Genomic DNA, 11,513 nt, shown 5'->3' on the forward strand with positions numbered 1-11,513 from the left:
TCCCTCTGTCCCCTCGTCGCGCCCATGACGCGACGGCGGGGCTGGCAAAGCGGGGCTGGACCTCCCCGCGCATGCGCGCCGCTGGGGAAGAGGCCAGGAGGGGTGACGTGACGGGGTAAGGGCAAGAGCGCCGATGGGAGGGGCGGGTGAGGTGGCAGAGGCGCGGGGGGAGGGGCCCGGCGATGGGCGCTGAGGGAGCGGCGGGAGGGGTGCGGGTGATGGCGGTGATGGCGGTCCCTCTGCGCCTGGTCTCGTAGCGTGTCCTTCTCCTAGATACAAGAGTGGGGTGAAAGCGTGGCTTGTGGCGTGAGCCCTTTGTGTAAGATGGCACCGAGCAGCCTCACCTGGTTGTATGGCTTCCTACAGTGCCGGTTGTTATAGGGTCTCTTCCTTCTGTCGTCCGGAGGGAGCCGAGGGCAGGCAGCGGCATGGAGCTGAGGTGCTGCCGCCGCCTCGCCCCGTGCTCCAAGACCACCGCCTACACCTTCCTGCTCGGGGGAGTGTTCATTGCGCTGGGCTCCAGCCGGATCCTCCTGATGAAGTATTCTGCCAACGAAGGTACTGTTGGGCGGTGGACATAACGTGCCTCAAATAGGAGCGAGTGGGCATTTCGGGCAAAGCATCCCCAAAAACCTAGCCCTCAGAGTTCTTAGCACCAACATCTCGTTATATAAAGCAGCATAAATTTCATTGGGTCTAACATAAATGTCACTGGATCTAATGTAAAGTAGCACCTTGCGGTTGCAAGATGTCTGATCCGTGTGGAGATCGTTCCGTAAAAGGTGAGGCAGTGAATTCTTCAGTAGCTATTTTTCAGCAAAGGCTAAATTGTTGTGCAAGCACGGTTGGTGGTGAACGTCTTGACCAATGTTTCTCAACAGGTTTAGGAAATAGTGTGCATATTATATCTGTCTTGCTGTAATGCTTCCCCCTTCAGCATATATTAGCAAAGAGCATGTATAATCCTAAAAGACGGTTGTGTCATCCTGGAAGCCTTTTCCTTGGAGGGAAAAAATAGCATTTTGTTGTCTAGGGGAAAACATTCCCTTTAGTTTTTTAAGACAGTGTTGTTCTTGAGTTCTTCTATAAAGTTTCATAGTAAACTGAGACCAAATGAAGGAAGATTTCACCTAGGAAGGGGAACGTTCAGGCAGTGGTATGTCATCAAAAACTGAGTATTTATAATTGAAGTGCTGAAAGAGCCTTTTGTGTTTATGGGGAGTAGCTAAAATTCTGACTGAAGGGGTTAAAATAGTTTCTTCTCTAATTGTGGATGCAGGAGATAGAATCTGACCATGTACTCCCTACAATTTGCTGAATCCCACAGATAACAAATACGATTACCTTCCTACGACAGTGAACATATGTTCTGAAGTAGTGAAATTGTTCCTCTGTCTGATACTGGCACTATGGGTTAAGAAAAAAGGTAAGTACGTATGTTTAAAATAACTAAGACGTACTGACTTTCTAAGATTTGCTGTACTTCAATTTTTTTTCTTTAACTAAAAGATTCATGTTTAATAGTATAGCATAAGTCCTGCTAGTAATGTTCTCTGGGATTGTGTCTTCCATACAGAATTATAACAGTACTTTTTACAACTATACTTCGTGCTGTAAAGTCATATGTTCTCAAGTTGTTTGTATGATAGCTGAAATGAGGACAGGTAAGCTGAATTAGATAGGGTAATGAAGGCACAATCTAATATTTTTTAGAATTTTAGCACAGCATCAGGGTAGGATAATAGGTACTTCACCTCACTGTGAAGACGTGACTGAACAGAATCTTATACATTGCTTTAACTAAAGGATCGGCCTTTATCTTCCAGTCTTCTGAGCACTTCTATTTAAAAGTGCCACCACCTTCCACTGGAGGGGATTTTGTGTGTGGTGGTATTTCAGTCAGAATCAGCATTTTTATGTAAGAATTCAAAGTAGCTTTGTTACGAAGACAAATCTTGGGGCCGCTGTCTGTACAGGAAAAGCAATGTCAGGCTTCATTACCTTCCAGTTTTGTATTGCAGGCTATTTTTCTCATTTCTTTTTTGGCACCTTTCTATAGCTTCTGTCCTGCTTTAAAAAGGATGAGAAGCTAACTTCATAGCATTGCAAAACTTTAGAGAACAGACGTTTAAATTGGAGGAGGCTGTCAGGTGCAGTCAGCACGTTATTACATGTTAAATTGAAGTGCTGGTTTTGTCCACTTATTCGTTTAACGATCATGGCCCCGGCAAGCCAATAAAAATTGTACCCCACCATTTAACGCAGAAATACCTAAGACAGCGAATACAGTTAATGTTTGCCATCCTTTCCTACTGCTGCCTGTGTATTTTCAAGTTTGCTTTCAAGTTTGCTTTCTTTTGTTCTCTACCAGATTTCTGAGTTTTACTGTTCTCAGTGTGTAACTAATTCAGAAGAGGATTAGATAACATTCTATAATCTTAAATCTGTACTAACAAAGTGCTTCTGTTGTCAACTCTAGACCAGTCTAAGGTTTGGCACAATCCTAAAGCACGTGTCCTGAATGCCTAAGTAAATGTCATTCTTTGTGCCTCGTCCTTTCTTTGTGCTTTCTTCCCATTTGCTCTCTTTTGACTCAGATTGTGTGTTGTATGCTACATATACTGAGTTCTGATTTATTTTGTATTTCTGATGTTACTGGCCACCCTCTGGGTGCTGTATGAACAGATCCCCTGTTTGAGTCATTGTTTCAGGTCTAGACCTGTTTAGTAATCACCCAGTAATGATATGACTATTGTGTGGGGACTTTCTGGAGTGCTTTCTGGCCCTCAACAAATGATTGATATTTGCTTTTTTGCTTCCAGTGGGCAAATACTCTTATGGGGGGTAAAGTATTCTTGGATGGTTTCTCTGGTGAGGCAAGAAGATGAATGCCCGTAGGCAATGGATTGCTCTCTAGCTATGTGTTCTGCCTTGGGTGTGTCTTCTGTGTTGCCAGAGACCTGTAGTACCTGAGGTTTTTTGCATTCCAACAGCGTTAAGAACTTAAGAACACAACAGTGGTACCTATTCAAAAGGGTTTGGAATAGACTTGTTCTAAAAGAAAATAAGAAAAATGCCTTTCCTATTAATTTGTTTTCCTTCCAGAGGGTTGTTTGGATCATCCCTCTGGATGTCTTTCCTGGAAGAATTTTTGTAATTCCATGAAATGGTCAATTCCTGCCTTTCTTTACTTCTTGGACAACTTGATTGTCTTCTATGTGCTGACCTACCTCCAGCCAGTAAGTATGCATGTACTGAATAAAGTATCTTCTCGTGTCTTACTAATGGGTAACGTTGACCTTAAGCTATTCACAGTTGTAACATTGACAAGGAAAGATGTGCAGGTAAATGAATGATCTCTAGATCTTCAGCTAGATCTTCTTTTTTTCCTGCCAATGGTCCGTGTTTTACAGGTGTCAGTAGAGGAAGGTCTCTGTATTTTCTCCATCCTAAATAAATAATTCAAGAATAGGCTGAATTGCCTAAGAGTTGGACAGTTTTTTTTTTTTATGTGCTTTCACTTCTTTTTCTTCAGCTCTGTATTTCTCTTTAAATGTCTTTGCTCATCTTGCTAGTATATGAATTGCAATTTTCTGTGTGTCTTCTGTTGCTTTATGTATGTGGCTTCACATGTTGACTTGTAATCTTTCCTCACCATTTCCAAAGAAAAGCAAATAAATGTAACCCGCTAAAGCAGGTGAGTAATAGGAAGTGAGTAGGGAAGGAAGAAAACTGTTTGAATCTCAATATTTACATTTGTTTTTATGTTGTTGTGCATTAAATGTAGTTATGTTTAAGCACAAAGTTTAATTGCTAGTTTCTTCTAGCTACATTCAGCCTTCCGGATAAATCTACAGATGCTCGGGATGCAGTTCTTGAGCTTTCTTTTTTCATGATAGAGTACTTTTTGGTTCACAGCCTGATTAGGTGGAAACAAATGATTAGTGCTTGCTATAAATAGCATGGCTACACTTGTTTGACATTAAAAATTTGTATAAATGTTGCTTCATTTTCATTCAGGCCTTCTCTAAAATTATGTCCTTTTAGGTGTACACTTTTGACAGGGACAGAACAGAGTCTGGAATAGGACTTGCCTGGAAAAACATAATTAAAATGAACATTCTGGGTGTTTTAATATAAGTTGATGGTTTTTTCTTTGGGAAGGAAATTCAGCTCTAATGTTTGTAATAGCAAAACCTGATACTTAAGAAACGGTGTTGTGTAACCTTTTTCTTAAGCAATTTGTTTTGGCTCAGGTTAACATGATCTTTTGTTAAATGCACAGCTAGTATATTGCACACGGACACACATGCAAAACTGGTCTTTCTCCCCTCAGAACATGTGCACTCTTCTAGAATTTTTGGTGTCTTTTTTTGGTGACTGTGAGACAAAAAAATATGTGGAACGTTTTGCACATCATTTATACATCAGTTTTGCATCAAGCCTCTTTTTTCCAGAGTGATTTCTGTCAGCTCCAGATTCTTCTGTTTATTCAGTGTTTTTCTTCTTCCACGATGTTTACCTAACATGATTTTTTAACTGAGTTGTAATTTCACAAAGCAGAAAATTAAGCTATGATTTCTTAGGCAGGTGTTTTTTGTGTCAGTCTTCAGCTTACGTGAGACCTTGTCATGCTGCTTCATGAGATTTATTATTCAGCAGATAGTGCCAATCTATTACGAGAGGTAATGGGAAAAGGGCATATGCTTTTCCTCTGATAAATGAGAAAGGCTCTGCTATTGCAGAATTGGAAATGTAGATAAGAAAGTACAAGATAAAGTCACTTTGCATTTCGGAATCCATATATGATTTTGTGCAAAATAGTCTAAAAAGCAATCTCCCTCTAAGGGTGAAATGGAGGAAAGAGTTCAGATGCCTATTTTTTATATGTATACTGTTTATACAGGGTAATCCTGTCATGAAGCAGTCATGAAAATTCAAGGTGAGCATCTCTTTATGTTTTATAATTGATAAAGCAGATGCATTTGACATGCAAAAAGTTTATTTTCTGCCCAAGTCTGAGATTTCATGGATGCTGCAAGCTGCCGTCAGAAGCAGCCTCACCTTCCCCTATTCTTAGTTTCCTTTTGGAGCATCTTTCTCACTTGTGCTGACACAGCTGATTTTGCAGCTAAGTGGTCAGTCTGGCTGGGGAACTGATCTGACAGAAAAATAAACTGTTTTCTTTTTGGCCAAGTACGTTTCCAGCCTGATTGTTTTCCTAACATCTTTGTTTCAGCAGAGCTCTCCCCACTGCAGTTGAACTTAGTCTCCACGCTTCGCTTGATACTTTGAAGCGGGACTTAAATGTCATTTTAAGGGTGTGCTACTCAGTACCAGGGTGATGCTTTCCAAACACCTTGCAGAAAGGGGACAACTCAAAGTTGGTGGGCTTTTGATGTCAACATTGTGTCTGGAGTATAATGTTGCTCCCCTTCTTTTTCTAGGCAATGGCTGTACTTTTCTCAAATTTTGTCATTATAACAACAGCTCTTCTCTTCAGGATAGTGCTAAAGTAAGTAGTACTTATGAAGGTAAATAAAATTTAAAATTTTATCTTTCTAGCCTTGATGAAGAGGTTATGTTACGTTCTTTCTGTGTCTGATAGGAGCCATAATACTGTTTTCTTGTGCCTATACCAACTTGGAGAAATGGCTTTGTGTTCTGCATACCAAGGTGTTGGAAATAATAGCTTATTAGGAGTCTCTACATGTCTACATTTGGTCACCTGTAACAGAAAATGAGTGAAATCATGATTATATACTTGTTGAATGGCCGGAAATAAGGTCTGGGTTTGGATTCCTTCATTTGTGCATTAAATCTCATTTAGTGATGAGCAGTACTTCTTTCCAGTCTGTTGTTGTTCCTAATTGAATGTAAATATAAGCCAACGAGAAGGAATGAGATATGTAAGAGTGAAAGACAGAGGTGTATTCAGTAATATTGTGTAAACCCTGATGTGTTTCTGGTCAACTGTGTGTTTTTAAAAGTAAATACGTACGTCTGTTCTTTGTTATTCATGTGACAAAAGCCAGTTTCTCTGTCCTGTATGTTCTTCAACTGACTTGTGCTCTTTATGGTGTGGTTTAGATTCAGAAAAGACTAGCAGGGAAATGGGTATTAGCTTTCATACTCCACCTAAAAGGTTACTTGTGTTGAACTTCGAACAAAGATGCCTTCTCTACAGGTGTTAATATTCCAGAAGAGCATCTGATAGTCTGACCAAAAGGCTTTTTCTCAGTTCTTTAGTTTTACATCTCAAGATGTCACAGTTTGCTTAATCTTCCAAAATTCTGATTTTTTTGCACAATAAACAGGCTTCGCTTGAGTGAAAAAGTATAAAATAGCTAAGACTGTTAGGTCTTCTGAATTGCATTCGTATCATCGTAAAATATTAGAAAGGTGCACAGAATCATGGGGGAAAAGTGAGATGTTGTGAAGGTTTGCCAGAGGAAGAGGATTATTTGAACGTCTGATTTTCTTTGAATTCATCAAACCTGTGTTGTGTGTTCACGGAGACAATAGTTGCTTTTAGTTGTCAGTTGTTTGGCGTCTAGAACTAACATCTTGAAAGACTTTCCATAAATTATCTCTGTGCTTTGTGTGTTCTCCCTTTTGTGTTTCTGTGATCACCAGGCTGGGGCCTGCTTGCCACAGAAAAGAACCCTACGTTTTGGCATTTTCCTGTCAATTATGAAAAACCAAGATGTTTCATTGTACTTTGTCTACATCTCCTTACCTGTGGCATGATGTCTTTTGTGTGTTTTTTAGAGCTTGTTCTCGTATTGTTTAATTTGTGCCGCTGTGTTTCTAAAGTTAGTGGCTTTTTTGTCTGCTCCTAGGCGAAAACTCTCTTGGGTACAGTGGGCATCTCTGGTCATCTTATTCCTGTCCATCGTTGCCCTGACTCTGGGAACTGGAGGCCATCAGCAAAGCTTGGCTGTACACGGATTCCATCACAATATGTTTTTCAGTCCATCTAACCACTGCCTTCTTTATGCCGGACCTGAGGAAACATGTGTTGAAAAGGGCAACTGTGGAGCACCAAGCTTCCTTCCCAGCTTCCAGTGGAATGTCACCAGTACCATGGCAGGAGCACTGAAACCTCTCCGCCTCAGTCTGGGACATCTGCTTATTCTAGTGCAGTGCTTCATATCTGCCCTGGCTAACATCTACAACGAAAAGATCTTGAAAGACGGGGACCAGCTTGGTGAGAGCATCTTCACGCAGAACAGCAAACTGTATGCCTTCGGGGTGCTGTTCAATGGGCTGATGCTGGGTTTGCAGGCCAAGGACCGGAGGCAGATAGGGAACTGCGGCTTCTTTTATGGGCACAACATCTTCTCAGTGGCTCTTATATTTGTCACAGCTTTCCTGGGGCTGTCTGTGGCCTTCATCTTGAAGTTCCGAGACAATATGTTCCATGTTATGACTGCTCAGATCACCACTGTCATCATCACCACAGTGTCTTTCGTCATCTTTGACTTCAGGCCTTCTTTAGAATTCTTTTTGGAAGCTCCTGTGGTGCTTCTCTCCATATTCATCTACAATGCCAGTAAACCAAGAGGCCTGGAATTTGCCACTCTGCGGGAAAGGGGCAAGCTCTTCAAAGGAGACACGTGGGAGAGGTCAAGTGGGGTAAGGCTTTTCAGTACTCCTCTTCTCTCGTTTCTCCTTTGTTTCACCTCCATTTCCACCATGGCATATTTGGAAGATTTGTTTTGCATGTAACCAGACTCATTCCTCAACTCAAACACCAAAGCTCGCTGTTTGTTAAAAATCTTTAAAATTGATGGGAAATTATTTTGCGTATTCCACTTTTTAAATTCATGAAGCTCAGGTAACTGTTGCTTTTCTGCCGTGACTACAGAAAGTGCTGTGAGCAACTTTAGCAACTTTTATACAAATCCTCTCTTGCGACTTCTTTGACCAGATATATTTTGTCCACTGACCCTGGGCATACAGAAGTTGGAACTGACGCCTGGGAACTAACTGTACTTAAGTAAAACTGATAAATCTTTGTGTAGCTGAGCCCATAAAGAAATTAATATATTAGTTAAGATTCTTCATACTGTAACAGTCAAAAGATATCTGAGGACATTCTTAACACGATTTTTTTCGTACGCAACATTTTCTGCAGGTACTTTTCTTTTTTTTTTTTTTCTTTTGCCCTAATTTGAATAGTAATCTAGACAGCTAGAACATGACACAGAGGGCTTGCCCTTAGACTCAGCTGTAGTCTCAGCTCATTTAATTGAGCTGAGAAATTAGTCAGAGTGGGAAGGAGCTAATGTCTGTGTGTTCTGCATGTACAGATCTGCTGTTACGCATGACGCAACCAGCAGAGAGTGCTGTCTCCATTTAATTCTAGAAAAAATTAAACTTGGAAGAGATATTTTCTAGAACTTCTACATAGTGACCTGTTAGATTGTCGTTTAACAAGCAGTAAATAATACAGTCGTAGTTTTTGGTGTAGCTGGCATTATCTATTTTAGCATTTACAATTGAGCATCTGTGGTAAAAACAAAGAGTGCTACGTGAGCAAGTTTCCTGATGAATGGATAGGCTACAAGCTGTTTTAGAGACCAAGTCACTAAAAAGTATTAAAGATGAACGGGACGTTCCTTATGAACATGTATATGTTAGAGGAAGATTTTAACATACTGGTAAAACATGTAAATTACTGGGTGTTAATATGACAGAGATATCTTAAATAAACCTATTTCTTTTCTTTCTCTCTTTCTCTTCCTCTTTCTATGTATTAATAACAAGATAACTTTTGCTCACATTGTTCTCTTCTCATTCCTGTAGGACGGAGAAGAGTTTGAGAGACTGAACAAACCAAGCAGTGACATCGATACAGATGAAGATTCGCTCTAGCATGGAGCTGGCTAAGAGGAATGCTATTACTCATAGTGAGAGAATGTTAATGTTTCCTTAACATTGCGAAGGGTCCTTTTTTGCCATTTGCAGAACAATTGAGACTACTTTGGGTCTGGATGTCAGAGATGGATGAGGAAAACATTCAAGCTCTTAATTTGAGCCATTTATTTTTGAGAGCTGTTTTCCCTCTTCCCATGGGTGCAAATTAGGAGTTCAAAATCTGCTGCAATAAACGAAGTTTATACCTGAAGTAAACAAGAAGAGGCTTGGACCCTGGACTCAGTTGTCTGGGTGACATGCTGCATTGGAGGGCAGTCCTGGACTCTAACCATGTCTTTCATCACTTTGGTTCACTGTCCTGAGTCACTGCCAGTTCCTGTATGAATTCCTTGGTTAGCAAAGCAGAGATTATAAAACCTGTCCACGTTGCAAAAGTGATATAAGGGTTGATTAGTATCTTCCAATGTAAAAATGCTTCATTAAGTTTTCTTTTCAGGGCTTAAGATATTACTAATAACAGTCAATATGCCTCTTATTTATGAGGTTTTATTGTATTTTGGTGATTCACATTGAAATACCCCTAGCTGAGTGAAAGAGTCCCCCTGAACCAATCTCATCAAACCTTGACTTGAGAATGTATAATAATCAGATAATTTGTCTGAAGGATCAACATATTCTTAATCCAGGAGAATCTTTTTCAGTTTGAATGGTCTTAATTCTGTTTTCATTCCTGTTTTACACCAGTGTAACTCTGTACTGGCTCCTGTGGAGTCCTTTCTGATTCTTTGATGTGGCTGAAGTAGATATCACTGACTTCAGCCACCAGCTCTCTCACATTTCCAGTATGAGACTGGTGTGTGCCTGTCTCCTGACGTCTGGGGGAACTGAAATTTGGAATGCCTTTGTAGAAAATAGTGGATTTTACTTGCAATTTATGTGGCTTAACTTTGAAAGATCCTGAATAAAACAAAAGTGTGTTATTTGGTATGAATGTATCATAGGGTCTTTATTGCATTTAGAAAGGGTATGACTTTGCACTGGGGCCACTATCTGAAAACGGATGTTATGTAGCTGCAACGATGCCCTGCAATATCTGGAACACTGAGCAGGAGGGTGCAGGTGTTAATAACATTTGTTGTTGCTCTGACAACTCAGGCTGATAAGAGTTTGCATTCGTTTTTGTAGAGAGCAAAAGCATTTTGCAGAATGTCAGGCACAGTGATCTCAGAATCACTGTTAAAGTGTCTGCTGGATTGTATTTTCAGTGAGATGAAAAATGGGTTCAAAATAATTCAAGGAATTTTAAAAATTGGAGGATGAAGGGAACAGTCAAAAACAAGACTTCGATAACGGAAAGATCGCTGTCAAAGGAATTCTTATGAAGGTATGCAATGAGTTCAGTGTCAGAGCCTCATACCACAGTGTATCTTAATCAATTACTGATGCATTTCTCTGTGGACTGAAGACAGTTCTGCCTTTGTTCCCCTCTGCCATCCTTTTTCCAGGCTCTGTGTGCTTACTTACGCATACTGTCTTGATGGCTCATTGCTATATTAATTAACATACCTCCTGTCACTGATCCATCAAGCAGGGCAGCCTGTTTCCAGTTGTGGCCGATGACTGTCAAGTTATAAACAATGCATGTGAAATTCTTATTCTGATTTCTTTCATCTTTTTTCCAGGAGTATGATCTTTTTCTAGCATGTATTAAGAATGACACAAAGTGAAATTACTGTTGTGGTTTGTTTATATGAGCTAACCTTGTAAATATGTTGAGCTGAAAAATGTTTTACAGCTGATCTTGTTGTGCTAGTATAGTAGCTCGTTTTATCAAAAGGAATCCTAGTTGTTTGGATTTGTACAGAATGAATAAGAAAGCATATTTGAATGTAAATTCCAGAAACATGAGTTTCGTTGGTGTGTAATGTTCTATTTTGGGAAATGAAACTTTAATGCAAAAAAAAAAAAGCTCAAACTGTTCAAGACTTAGTTGCAATAAGACAGTTTCTTTTTTTTTTTTTTTCTCCATTACATACAGGTTTGCAGTATATACTTGCCTCAATTCATTGTCTTTTTCAGTCACAGCTACCACCTTTAGCAGACATTTCCATGAAAAGTGAAAGTACTGTTAGTTTTTAGATTGCTTTGCATTAGTAGTGGTAGCTTTTTACATCAACTTTTGCAGGCAGCTTTGCCTTGCCTTAAGTCAGAACATAAAAATTAGCCTCATACCTCTAATGATAGAGCATCAAACCAAAGATGAGTGTCTTTAAAATTTTTGACCTTCCTGCCATGAAATGTATGCCTAAAGAGAAATAAGAGCTGGAAATTATTGATCTGCAAATGTTATAAAGTATATTTAGACTTGCTTTCAGCTCTTACCCTGCTTAGTCAGTTTTTCCCCTCTATAAATTTCATTTTAATAACTTCCATCACAAGCATGATGTCATGATTGACTTGTTTTGCTGAAGTCTCAGATTGCACAAAGATACCAGGTATATAACTATGGAGCTATATGGAAGCATTTACTTTCCTTGTAGAGTTAGATCCTATCTAACATGTAGAAATCTTTCTGTTGTCTTCAGGTGAACAGGTTGGAGGTCTTGGAGACATTCAGTTGGATTGGCCAG

At 39.9% G+C, this 11,513-nt stretch overlaps 1 protein-coding gene across 5 annotated transcripts; it reads left to right on the forward strand.

Annotated features, from left to right (window-relative positions):
* Positions 1-7: 7 nt before the first annotated feature.
* Positions 8-10,929, forward strand: SLC35A5 (solute carrier family 35 member A5). Of its 5 annotated transcripts, none has more exons than XM_083820427.1 (7): positions 8-115; positions 382-558; positions 1,328-1,426; positions 3,106-3,239; positions 5,448-5,515; positions 6,843-7,638; positions 8,812-10,929. In XM_083820427.1, the coding sequence occupies exons 2-7, from the start codon at positions 429-431 to the stop codon at positions 8,878-8,880; spliced, it is 1,296 nt and encodes a 431-aa protein (XP_083676553.1). In that variant the 5' UTR covers positions 8-115; positions 382-428; the 3' UTR covers positions 8,881-10,929. The 5 variants fall into 5 exon arrangements, with proteins under 5 accessions (XP_083676553.1, XP_083676552.1, XP_083676550.1 ...); XM_083820426.1 differs by having other exon boundaries at positions 21-115; positions 367-558; XM_083820424.1 differs by lacking the exon at positions 8-115 and adding an exon at positions 132-146 and having other exon boundaries at positions 367-558.
* Positions 10,930-11,513: the final 584 nt, after the last annotated feature.

This window comes from Anser anser, assembly GCF_964211835.1.
Source record: "Anser anser genome assembly, chromosome: 1".
Taxonomy (NCBI): domain Eukaryota; kingdom Metazoa; phylum Chordata; class Aves; order Anseriformes; family Anatidae; genus Anser; species Anser anser.

Coding starts and splice junctions, on each gene's coding strand:
- SLC35A5 (XM_083820424.1), top strand. Junction 1,427..3,105: donor ACTATGGGTTAAGAAAAAAG/GTAAGTACGTAT, acceptor TTTTCCTTCCAG/AGGGTTGTTTGGATCATCCC. Junction 5,516..6,842: donor CTCTTCAGGATAGTGCTAAA/GTAAGTAGTACT, acceptor GTCTGCTCCTAG/GCGAAAACTCTCTTGGGTAC.